Below are 13485 nucleotides of genomic sequence, written 5' to 3'. Positions count from 1 at the left end.
TTTTCAAATCCATCAGTTGTAATTCTGTGACTCTCTTTCAGATGGCCACATTTTTCAGGTGATGAATGGGTGTGAATTTCATGAAGAGACTGAAGAGGTTAATAGTGTCTGCCGGGTTGGTTATGATGGAGAAGACTTCTTAACTCTGGACACAGAGAACTTGAGATGGATTGCTGTGAAACCACTGGTGGACAACATCAAAGATGAATGGGATGCTCAATTCGAATTATTTAAATTCCATGTGAACCTTTACATTCAGACTTGTCCCTTGTGGCAGAAGATGTTCATGAGTTATGGGAAAAACCTTCTGCTGAGAACAGGTAGAGTCACATGACCTGATGTAGTTTCTTTTGGTATGCAGAGTCCATATTTTTAGTAGCGTTATAGCGTTATGAACCTCTGTGTTGGTCAGTTGACCCATCAATTTGGTCCAGGTTGAAATATCTCAGCAAATATGCGATTGACACTTTTACAGACATTCAAATTTTATCCCCTACTCCCTCTCTCCAGATCTTCCCTCAGTGTCTCTCCTCCAGAAGACTCCCTCCTCTCCAGTCAGCTGCCACGCTACAGGTTTCTACCCTCACAGAGCCCTGATGTTCTGGACCAAAGATGGAGAGGAGCTTCATGAGGACGTGGACCAAGGAGAGATCCTCCCCATGGATGGATCCTTCCAGATGAGTGTTGACCTGGACGTCTCATCAGTCAAAGCTGAAGACTGGAGGAGGTACGACTGTGTGTTTCAGCTCTCTGGAGTGAAGGACGACATCGTCACCAAACTGGACAAAGCTCACATCAGGACCAACATGGGTAAGAGTGAGACCAGAGACGATGGAGATGGAGGAAACTCACACCTCTTTCTTAACCACAAACTGTGATTGTTGTTTTGGTTCCAGTTCCTCCCTCAGAGTTTCCAGCTGCTGCTGTTGTTGGGGGTGTTGTTGTCCTGCTGCTGGTTCTCTGCACCTCTGGATTCATCATCTGGAGACGGAGAAAGAAGGGTGAGGGACAAAGACATTTTTTCTATCATAAAGCTATTGTGACAGTGGTGGTCCTGTCACTATGCCTCCAATTGATCATGTGCCCTGGCTACATGGCCAAGGGGATGTCCCCTTGGGTGACTGGCAAGCGCGCATGACTATTACCCGGGAGGTGTGGGTTCAATCCCCGCCCGGGCCCTCTTCACCTTGCCGCACTATTTTGACTGTTGATATATAATGATAATTTGAGTGCCAGTCCTGAGGTAGGGGTTTCACAAATCAAATTTTGAACCGGCCGGGGCGTTCAAACCAAGGGGGCAGTTGTCGGTCTGAGAAGTGAAGCTCACTTCCGCGTTCAAAAAGCTGCAATCCCCTCGGCTGTCGCTGGGGGCTGGCTCCAGAAGGGAGCAACTCCAATCGAGCCCCATGTTAAAATAGCCGATTTTACAGCTTAAAAAAACATATTTACACCCTGGTACATTTTATTTTTTTGGTCTCAATCGATAGTTTCTACCCCCGCACACACTCTGAGGGGGGTGAATTTTTTTTAAACTCTACCGTTTTACTATTATTAGGTTTAAAGTTCTGGCCAATTAGGGCGCAGAAACGTTGAGTGACAGGTCCGGAGACCGCTGCTTCGAGGCCAGTGGGCGGGCCCTCGGCCGGCCAACGGCCGCACCGCTCCAAATATGGCAAGTAGAATCCAACATGGCGCGGTTCAAACCCCCGTAGTAGCGGCACAAAACAGACTCCCCCAAACCAATGGGTGACGTCACGGGTGCTACGTCCATTCTTTTTACAGTCTATGGTTCAAACCAAAAAAAACAACAGGTTAAAAACCTGAAAAGTTGGTTCTTCCCTGGGAACCGTGACATCATCAGTTTTATTCTAGGCTGATAAACAGGAAGGAGAAGGCAGCCAGCTTGTTTGGTGGTGATTTGGGCGTCTACAGAATTTCAAGAAAAGCTAGAAAGCAGAACAAGAAAGAACAAGTTGTTTGAACTTCCCTCATGCATGTTTTCATGATCTATTTCTTCTTTTTTTTCAATGACTTACCTTGTCTGTCCTCTGTGTTTCAGGCTTTGCATCTGCAAACAGTAAGTTTATGAAAAATGAGTGTCTGAACATTAACATTCGGTGATTAATGTCCAGTTCTGTCTTTCATGCAATGTCCCTTTGTTATCCTTCATTTTCATTGGATTCAGCTTCGAACGGATCACAGTCATTTCATCAGGTCAGCGATACTGTGCAGTTGTGAAGGAGATGAGAGCAACACTCCTGTAATGTATTAAATCATTCATTTGACCAGGAATGTTGATCAAATTTAGTAACACACACTTAATCTGAACAGGTCATTTTCTGTTGTTTCAGTACATGCATGTTATTTTTTGGTTTTTATTTTCTGTCTCTGTTCAAACTGTAAATGTATATCTGTGTCTTTGATGTAACTGATGAATGAAATGGTCTGATGCTTAACAGTCACTCAGGAAACTCATGAATGTATACATGTACACTAATTGTATAAATGAATTTCATTTACCAAATGTAACTTAAAGTAACATTGCGGAGTTTTTCGGCCTTAAAATAATGTTTCCAGACTCATTGCAATGGTAGAAAAATGGTTAATAGGATGAATGCCTTTGAAAGCCTGAGCGGGGTCGCGTCAGCTGAAACTGCACTATGTAACTTCCCTGCGTCGAGGGAGAGACGTGGTGGGTAAAAGCGTAACTTACGGTTCCCCTCCGGTCGTCGTCGCTGTCGTCGCCGCCGCTCCCCCAGAGCAGAGCAGAGTGACTGACAGACCCGTGTTTCAGACCAAACACTCTATGTAAGTGATTGCTGTCGGAAGATATAACTATTTAAGACTTATATTAACACAAATATATCACTTACTTCTGCTTTATATATTATTATAATAATTATAATTATAATATTATAATATTTTTATAGCTCTTATATATCCATTATGGCTCTTACAATGACGCTGTACACCCCAAAGGTCAAAGGTCATCTTCCCTGTGACATCATGAAATCAATTGAGATTATGACCATATTCTTTATATTAAACATATATAAACATACAGTTCTGGATTATATAACTTTATATAACGGATTTTCAGAGTGGTTTGCTGGGCCATTTATTCCTTTAACTTTATATCAATGAAATATGTGACTTACAAGAGTTCTCCTTTATTTTGTCATTGTATATCACTTATTTTTAATTTCATTAATGCAACAGTATAGATGTTTCTGGTAGATAAATTCTGTCACAGGCTATAGATAAATTTGTAGACACTTAATGCAGTGATTGAAACCATGTTCTTTGGAATGACAGGTCAAAGGGACACAGTTCATGTGTCCAGTCCATCCAGGCAGAGAGATTACCAAAAGATTGCAATTGGTAAAGCAGGTGGATCTAAATGCTGCCTGCCAAGCCAGATGTTCCATGTTAGCCTGCAGATACAGTATAGATATAAGACTGAGGCAGTGGATTTAAAAACAGAGGCTCACTGCAGGCTCTAATAGCTCATAATAACATTCATAACAACATAAACACAAGGCTCCAGTAGGAATGTTCACCACCACTCTTCCACTTTTCCTGTGATTGATAAATAAAGGTCAAAATCAAATGTATGGCTCTTGAGTTGAGTTGAGTTGAGTTTTGTTGACTTTATTTATCCCATAGGGCAATTCTGTTTCTACAGTTGACCATCACCCACTTACACAAACTTACATACAAGTGAGGAAGAAAGTGCGAGACAGTGCAAGATAAATCTTTGTTTTGATGCTGACTTTTCACTTTTCAATGAAGTCTCCAGTTTCCAAATGTTTGCAAAAGTTACAGTGACGTGAGTTTAATCAGTACAAAAAACAAAAAATTTACTAAACATATCTTTCTGCTCAAAACTGACTTTTGTACGTATATGATATGATTATCATATACATAAATTATATGTATGATCCCTGTTCAAGCTGATTAGTCAGTGACATTAAATGAACAAGTGTTTAGGCTGTTTGTAAAAACGGGCTATACAAATAAAATTGCCTTGCCTTGCCTAGGCAACAAGTCACTCCACTCCATTTTAAACAAGAGGGAAAGTAAAACAGAAGCAGGTTTAACAGGTTTTAATTACAGTGGAAATGAAGAGAAAGTCTGTGATGAAAGGTTTAAAACATATGAAAATGATTTGAACAGTATTCTGTGATGGTCTCTGTATTTGCTGCTTTACAGCAGTTCAACTCACAATTAAAATGTTTATTGCAGCTCCAGTATGCATTTAGAGTTTGGTGTAAAGGCTCCGACCTCATCGCTCCCTGAGAATAGGACATTATAAGTAAATGAGGGTGATGAGGGAATATCTTAACCCCTGGAGCCTGCAGGTGGATGCTGGGGCAGAAACAATGCAGTGGGCTGTTTGCAAGGCAGCAGTGTCACTGACAGGCAAAGAGGATGATGGGTAAATTTCCCAGTTTAAATAGAGCACCAGATTGGAAGGGGTGTGTGTGACTGAGTGGAGCATGTCATGTGTCAACTCTAGTCGGCTGCCTGTTCGAGCTCACAACAACACTTCATTTGTGGCAAAATGTTTGTATTAAGTGATGCAATGTGTTTTAAACTGCAGATTTACATAAAACACAGTCAATAAAAAAAATGTTCCAGTTCCACGTTCCACACATGTCAGAGCTGAGAGAAACAAACATTACAACAACAACATTTTAATTTGAACGTCTTTGTTCGCATGAGCACACCCACAGAAATCAAACTTTAATGAACCAGGAAACATCAGTGAAACAAAGACAAGATTCACTGCAGGTGACTTCCAGCTCCTCAGCTCTACGACTTCTTCAGTCCAAGATGAAATTATTGTTGTTGCTCGTCTTCTGCCACCTTTCATCTCCAGGTAAGAAACATTTTAAATCTTTCATCTCTCTGTTGCAGCAGCAGTCCACCTGAGCATGTAACAGTTCAGAACAGACTCACTGTCTGCGGAGCACCACTACTACAACAGTTTGAGTTAGAGACATAACAATTTTTTTTTTTTACTACCTTCAGTCACTGCTTTAACTGAACAAATTAGGGATTTCTGCCTCGGCTGTTCAGACAAACAAGATGGGATCTGTTTTATCCTGTGGAGACAGAAAGCAGACAGATCAATGATCTATCTTGTTTCTTTGTTTGTGTATGGATGATAATCCCCACAATACTACAGACTTTATATAGCCTATGTAATTATGTACTATATACATGATGCTAATATTAGCTAATATCATGCTGATTGTGAATCTGTGCAGGACATGGTGGATCCTTTTATCTGGAAAACACCAAGGCGTACAACACATTTGTAGCAGTGAGCAGTTTGTGTTAGTGTCATATAATCAAGTCATAATTAGCTTTTATGGTTTTTAGAAACCACTGACATAAGAGTCAATTCTGCTTCTTGAATCCATCATGTTATAGTAATAACCTGGTCTGTCCCACAGAGGAACACTCCCTGAAGTTTTTCCTCACTGCGTCTGCTGGACTCCCAAACGTCACCGAGTTCATGGCTTTTGCACAGGTTGATGACATCACAGTAGCTTACTGTGACAGCAACACAAAGACAGTTAAAATAAATCATGGCTGGATGAAAGATTATTTCAAGGACAACCCTGCCCACCTGGGGTGGTACAGGGCACAGTGTTTTGATTCTCTGCCTCAAATTTTTATTAATGAACTTCATCGTTACATTTGGATCTTCAGTGATGGTAAAGGTGAGTGACAATGCGTCCTTTGTTATGAGGTAACCCTCTACAGTGACAGTTTTTGCAAGTTTATTTGAAAAGACAAAATGAAATAGTTCAGGTTCCTTCCATTTCTCTTGATCATTCGGCCAATTGGATGTGATATGGAAAGAAAGGTCACACAGCTTACAGTGTTTATCAAATAAAAAACATGGGAAAGAAGGAGCTGCCTGTTGAGCTCAGAGCTCAGGGTTGTCCTGATGTTCATGGGAGGGACACAAAATACTGTATATTTCTACTTTGAAAGTTTCCTGGAGCACATAGCTGTGCAACACAGTGGCTGTCTAGGAACCAGTCATCAAGATGCAGAACTATGCCACCTGCTGTCGGCGAAAGGTTCTCCAGAGTCAGTCGGTGCCATGTCGAGGAGAGTGTATCTATGTTCCCCTCTTACCCCTGCAAAAAAGGTTCTATGTTCCCTGCTTACTAAAAAAAGGGTCTCGCCCTAACCCCTAACCCTGACCCTTGTGTGTGTTTAGAGATGTTAAAGGGATAGTTCACCCAAAATTAAAATGTCACCCATTTTCTCCTCACCCTCATGTGGACTAAGGGCTGGGAGAAGTTTCAGAGTCCTCCGTGGCTTCTCTGAGTTACAGCGGGGCTCCGTGCAGCACTGCATGTCCATATGACGGTTGCGAACTGGGCTCACTTTTCTTCGTGCAAAAAGACACACCAAAAAACATCCAAATACCTCCATAGTGCTCGTCTGTAATGTCCCTCTTGTATTGAAGCCCCGACATGAGAAATTGTTCCGAAAAAAATTACATAAGTCTAAATTTTAAGCTTGTTTGTAGCGAAAGCTCCGAGTGTCTCAGTCATGGATGTATAATACTGCTCTGCCTCTGCCCACAGACACAGGAAGAGCAGTGAACTGAGACACTGGGAGCTTCCGCTACAAAAAAGCTTAAAATATAGACTTGTTTAATTTTTTTCATGTTTTTGGATGTTTTTTGGTGTGTCTTTTTGGATGAAGAAAAGTGAGCCCCATTATTTGCTACCGTTATATGGACATGCAGTGCTGCACGGAGCCCCGCTGTAACTCAGAGAAGCCACGGAGGACTCTGAAACTTCTCCCAGCCCTTAGTCGACATGAGGGTGAGTAGATAATGAGTGAAATTTGAATTTTGGGTGAACTATCCCTTTAAAACAACTAACGTTATTCCTATGTTTCCTGACTTTTTGGATAAGCAGGGAACATACCCAGGGAACATAGGGATGACCCCGTCACGGTGACTGCATGGTGGCCGCCGGCCGTCCTGGACAACCGGCTGTTCTGTGATTCTCCAGATCACACAGATGACCAGTCCACCCCTGCCTCTAAACTGGAGTCTTTTTTTGTCTGTCTCTCTACCAGGTCGACACATCTTACAAGTGAGGACTGGCTGTGAATGGGATGAAAATTCTGAAGAGATGAGTAGTTTTATGCAGTTTGGTTATGATGGAGAAGACATAGTAATAGACCTTCAGACAGGAAAATGGCTGAAATCTGAGGATGACATCGTCAAACAGAAATCGAGTGAAGAATTAATTAAAGTATATGAGTACATCCCTAAGGTTTGTTCTGCATTGCTGAAGTTGTCCGTCCAATATGGAAGGAGCTCCCTGCTGAGAACAGGTAGAGTCACGGGACCTGAGTTTCTTATGGGACTGTATGTGTTCAAATATATTGAAACTAAACACCAACACAATGTATTGACCAGGGTGGGACTGGCCTTCAGAATAAGTGTTACTGTGTGTTCACACCAAAAGCTTCCAAAGCGTCAAAAACACTCGAGGGTGGGCGTCAGACAAGACAGCTCCCAAAACGGCAAATATTTTCAGCCGCTTTGGCCGCTCGTCAGGTGACTGACGTCAAAGTTCGTTCGCGCTGGTCATTGGGAGCCGAAATACAAAAAAAAGAGAAAAAAAGGCAGCCGACGGACATCTCTATTCTGACAGGCTGCGGCCGGTTGCCGCTTAACCGCGTCATAGCTCATTACCCTAAAGTTAAACCTGGCTCAACTTCTCATTTGGTGACGCTTTGGACGCTTTGGAAGCGCGGCGACGCCTGTTGACGCTTTGGACGCTCAGTGTCGCCGGGCTCTCATTGAAAATGAATTGACTTCCGGCGTTTTTGACACTTTGGAAGCTTTTGGTGTGAACGCACAGTTAGCATTATTAGCCATGTTAGCTGTCAGGCTGAAGTGTCTCAACAACTACTGCATCAGTGCATCGTAGGAGACATTTTTATAGACATTTTTACACAGATATTGATGTTTCTGTGGGTCTAAACATCTCCGCTTTCATGAAATCCACACATCTGAAATAAAATCCCAATCTCTCTCTCTGTCTGTCTGTCTCTCCCCAGATCTTCCCACAGTGTCTCTCCTCCAGAAGACTCCCTCCTCTCCAGTCAGCTGCCACGCTACAGGTTTCTACCCTCACAGAGCCCTGATGTTCTGGACCAAAGATGGAGAGGAGCTTCATGAGGACGTGGACCAAGGAGAGATCCTCCCCAACCATGATGGATCCTTCCAGATGAGTGTTGACCTGAACATCTCATCAGTCAAAGCTGAAAACTGGAGTAGGTACGACTGTGTGTTTCAGCTCTTTGGAGTGAAGGACGACATCGTCACCAAACTGGACAAAGCTCACATCAGGACCAACATGGGAAAGGGTGAGATGACCTTCCTCTCTGTCTCTATTCGAGTCTTTATTGTCATTAGTGTGGGCAAAGTGGCATGTCTAGTGGATTCAACGAGTTCATCCTGCATTAACACAAACCTGTTTTGGTTCCAGTTCCTCCCTCAGAGTTTCCAGCTGCTGCTGTTGTTGGAGGTGTTGTTGTCCTGCTGCTGGTTCTCTGCACCTCTGGATTCATCATCTGGAGACGGAGAAAGAGGGGTGAGGGACAAAGATGTTCAACTCTCATGAAGCTATTTTGACTCCACTGCTGATATATTAGGATCATTTGACTACCAAAAAAGAAAAAGAAAACTAGAGCAAACAGTCCTCAAGAGATGTATGTTGGTTAGAGTCAGTTTCACAACATTTCTCATACCTATCCCTTACAAAAGAGTGGTATAGGGGTAGAAATATTCCCATAAGAAACAAGACACCACTACTATTATACGTTATCATATGCATCATAATTCCCTGATATCAGATGAGTGATAAAGAACTTCAACTAATTCACTGCTGCTGGATCTTCAGTTAGATTTCAGAAATCATCTGCTGCATCAGACACAAATATATGTGGCAATGTGGGAATGTTGTGCAATCAGCAATACTCATTTAATGTTATCAAATACTGTACTGTATAAATACCTTATTTACAAAAATGGCAGCACTCATGTGTCTCTTTGGTGTGGTGGTGTTTGTGGATTGGGCCTTGGTCTTAGAAATTCACATTTATACACAAACATTTCTTAGTCAAAATCAAATTTGTTTTGTTTTGTTCTTTTTTAATGATCTAATGTGTTCCTCTGTGTTTCAGGCTTCACACCAACAAACAGTAAGTTTATGAAAAATGAAATATGATCATTTTAATGTGTCTGAACATTAATATTCTGTCATTCGTCTGTCTTTCATACCATGTTTCTTTATTACAAATGAAACTACTTGTCTTTTTTCTGTCTCTAGGTTCAGACCCTTCATTTTCATTGGACTCAGCTTCGAGCTGATCATCGTGTCAACGTCACTGTGCAGGTGTGAAGGAGATGAGAGCAGCACTGCTGTAGCTACTGTACTGGTACAATATTATCATATATGTAAAAAAAAATAAAATAAAAACTGTCATCCTGTATTGTAATGTAGAGAATTAAATTCTCATCACCTCCTTTACTGCTTCACTTCAGAACCAGTTTTACTGATCACATCTTTTTTAATGTTAAAAGTTACCAAAGAATATGTAGGTGAACTGTGATGTTACTGTTCACTTAATGATGTTGAATCATAAACTTAAAGCAGAATTAAGTGGAATGTTTGTGTTAATATAAGTCTTAAATATTTATATCTTCCGACAGCAATCACTTACATAGAGTGTTTGGTCTGAAACACCGGTCTGTCAGTCACTCTGCTCTGCTGTAAGCCGAGGAGAAAACTTTCCTTGTATCCTACAACCTTTATCCAATGAGGAGAGAGAACGGCATAAAGGGGCGGTCCTCTCTGTGTGTGCAGCCAAGGGATGCGCGTGAATGTGGTGATGGCTAACTCCATCGGCTGACAGGAAGTTAGCCAAAACAACCGGATCGCTTACTTCTGCTTTAACCAGGAGTGTAAATCATCTGTGTTGATCTACTTTAGTAATGGACACTCAGTGTTTAGAGATCACTTTCTGCTGTTACACTACATGAGTTCTGGTTTGGACTGTATTTTGTGTCCACATTTTTTTTATATCTGTATTTTTTTAATTCACTAAGTTCAAACTGTAAATGTCTGTATGTGTATTTGATCAATTAAATTCAGATATAAATGCTGAATTAAATGATTTTTCTATTAGGAAAATGAAAAGAACATTTGCTATAGCCCTGAACTGGACAAATCAATATTCAGTTTACATCTGTCTGCTAATCATCTACATCTTCATCTGCAGTTCATATAAACACTTTATCAGTTGGGACACAAACAATAAACCTGGTTATTTCAGTTTCATGGTTTGTATTTTTTGTACTTGTGCTGTATGTCTAGAGTGCTAGAATTGGAGTATTTAAATTACATCACCGACAGCTTCAGGGTTGAGATGGGAGCTGCGAAAGGGAGCACATAGTTTTTCTACAGAGTGATGGATGTAATTGATTTTTCTTTTAGTAAACTTTTATTTTTTGAAACGGATACATCCCTGTATTCATTCTTATTATAAAACCTACCGTCATGCCCCTTATGTGGCTTTGACACCACGAAGGAAAGCCACAATAGAATGTATTTTTCATGTGCTGTGTAGCTCTCTAATACAGTTCATCTTCAGAAGTCCACATACTCCTCTGTGACTGATTGAGGGGTTTGAAGATCATGTAAGACATGTAAATAAAAAGACATTTCTGGCTCAAACAGGAACTGATTGTTACACTACTGACGTGATGTGTTTAATGTTTCCTCTAAAAACTTAAAGGTCAGTGAGGTCATCAGGTGTGTTCAAACTAGGGGTGGGCAAAAATATCGATATGGCAATATATCGCGATACGTTATATCGCGATACGATATCGATATTCAATATTTAAATATCGATTTTTTTTTTCAAATAATAAATCATGTTTCAGACGTAAATCCAGTACGACTTCCGCACCTCTGCTCTGCGAGGTGTCACTGTACTGCTACCTCAGACAGTGTGTTGTACATGCAAATATGTTGTTGTAACTTGCACTTGTATAAAATGGCATGGATAATTTGAATTACATTGTTTTGACTCAGTTTCTCCCATAAATTCTCACTATCATCTGATGTACATACAACTCGGATTTTAAGATGCATAATGCCTTTTACATTTTTCAGTGAACTATGTAGAATATCGCAATATATGGCAGTATCGCAATATCGTATCGTATCGTGATGCGTATCGTATCGTGAGGTCCTTGGCAATACCCACCCCTAGTTCAAACTTCAAAGTTCTGCACCTGTCTGATGTGATGTCATGAAGATGTTTTCTTGAAGAACAGAGGAGGGTCAATGCAGCAAACGTCTGTCATAAACAAATGTACAATATGGTGCATAATGTTATCCATGTCTGAAGGAGGAGAAAGATTCACCCACAGACTTGAAAACCTCCACCTCTGAACTATAAATAAAATTAAAAGTAAAAGTGTTACGACCTGGCTCAAGGCAGACAACATGAAGGGAGGCAACACACAACTTTAGGCCCCGACCTGACCATTTATTTAACAAAAATGACTGACATACGGGTGAATGTATGTGGTGTGGACGTAGGAGAGGGATCAGTAGTGTGTGCGAAGCATGGATGCTTGGACGTGTGTGTGGTGTGTGTTGGATGGTGAGCAGCAAACCAAACAAAAGACAAAGGCTGCTGTGGTGGTGCAGGCCTGGCTGGAAGAGAGAGAGTGAGCAGCCAGGCAGGCGGGCCTTTTATGCCCGTTGGAGGCCACACCCCATTGGCCAGGTAACTCTGACTCCACCCACCAACCCTCCAGAGACCTGAAGAGGAGCAGAGTGAGACACAACAGGAGGAGCCGGGAGGGGTCGTCACAAAAGTAGGTTAAACAGATTTTTGTTACAGGACTTTAGCAGCTCGACAAGTGCAGGCAGATCAGGTAACACACATTTACATTTACATAGAACACAACCAATGAAAAATGTTGCAGGTCCTCGTTCCCCACATGTCAGAGCTGAGAACAATTAATTCTTATTGGTTGGAATAAAGTTCCTGTTCACGGGTCACTAAGACTTGAACACACCGACAGAAACCAAATACTCATGTTAATAAACCAGGAAACATCAGTGAACCAAAACAAAACTTCACTGCAGTTGATTTCCAGCTCCTCAGCTCTACATCTCCTTCAGCCCAAGATGAAATTATTGTTGTTGCTCGTCTTCTGCCGCTTTTCATCTCCAGGTAAGAACACCTGATGTTACTATGATAGCTATGTCTCGGCTGTTCAGACAAACAACATGGGAGCTGTTTTATCCTGAGCTCAGAGTGAAGACGAGTTGGTCTGATGTTGATGTGGAGACAGAAAACAGACAGAAACACGAGACCAATCACCAGTTTACTGAAGCAGAGACTTTGGAAATTATTTTTCACTGAGCAAACAAAAATGTCCATAAATCAAGCTACAGAGAATGAGTATGAATTTTCCAATGAAAATAAGAAAACAATCAATGTCAATCCTCTCTTGTTTCTTTGTTTTTGTATGAACAATCCTCACACTGCAGAGGTTTTTTGCTGATCTATATAATTATCTAATGTTATGCTGATAGTGAATGAGTGCAGGACATGATGAATCCTTTTATCTGGAAAAACACAAAAACGTACAACACATGCAAGATGTTTTGTGTTAGTGGCTTATCATCATAATATCATAAAGATAGTGAGATGTGTCCTATTAATACTCCAGGTTTTGTGAGTCATTTGTAGAGTCATTTGTAATAACCTTGTCTGTCCCACAGAGGAACACTCCCTGAAGTATTTCGTCACTAAGTCCAATGGACTCCCAAACGTCACAGACTTAATGGCTTTTGTACAGATTGATGACATCACAGTGCTTTACTGTGACAGCAACATGAAGACAGTAAAACTAAACCATGACTGGATGGAAAGTTATGTAAAGGACAACCCTGCCCATCTGGAGTGGTACAGGACACAGTGTGTTGATGTTCAGCCTGAAGTAAACCGGCAGTACCTTACTTCTTTAACTCAGATCTTCAGCCATGGTCAAGGTAAGTTACAGTGTGTAACTGCATCCATTGTTATAAAGTGACTGCAGTGACAAGGATTGTGCTGATGTTCAGGGGAGGGACACAAAATATTTTTGTCAGGACTCTAATTCATGGACTTTCTCTTTTATCTTGACACTAGTGTTCATGCCTTTGTAGTTTCATCACTTCCTGTCAAATCCTGCGCCGAGCAGCCCTATCCTGCGTGTCATTCCCCTCTCTGCCTCCCATTTCCTGTCTCTCTCTCAACTCTCCTGTACATTAAAGCAGAAGTAAGTGGTCCGGTCGTTTTCGCTAATGATGCGTTCCAGGCAGGCTTTTGAAATCGTAAATTACAGCTTCAAGTCACAACTTACGA

General features: G+C 41.3%; 1 protein-coding gene across 1 annotated transcript in view; it reads left to right on the top strand.

Moving 5' to 3' along the window:
- LOC146978008 (major histocompatibility complex class I-related protein 1-like) overlaps nt 1-9481 on the top strand; it is a 143202-nt gene extending 133721 nt beyond the window's left edge. The window contains exons 4-7 of the mRNA XM_085790551.1: nt 8122-8418; nt 8541-8645; nt 9238-9255; nt 9450-9481. Of these exons, the coding sequence (XP_085646677.1) occupies nt 8122-8418; nt 8541-8645; nt 9238-9255; nt 9450-9481 (452 nt within the window). The remainder of the gene's footprint in view (nt 1-8121; nt 8419-8540; nt 8646-9237; nt 9256-9449) is intronic.
- Nucleotides 9482-13485: the final 4004 nt, after the last annotated feature.

Source organism: Trachurus japonicus, chromosome 11 (genome assembly GCF_045865225.1).
Source record: "Trachurus japonicus isolate A0001 chromosome 11, Traja_1.0".
NCBI lineage: Eukaryota > Metazoa > Chordata > Actinopteri > Carangiformes > Carangidae > Trachurus > Trachurus japonicus.
Note: the sequence above shows the minus strand (reverse complement) of the source record. Positions and strands in the feature narration are given on the sequence as shown.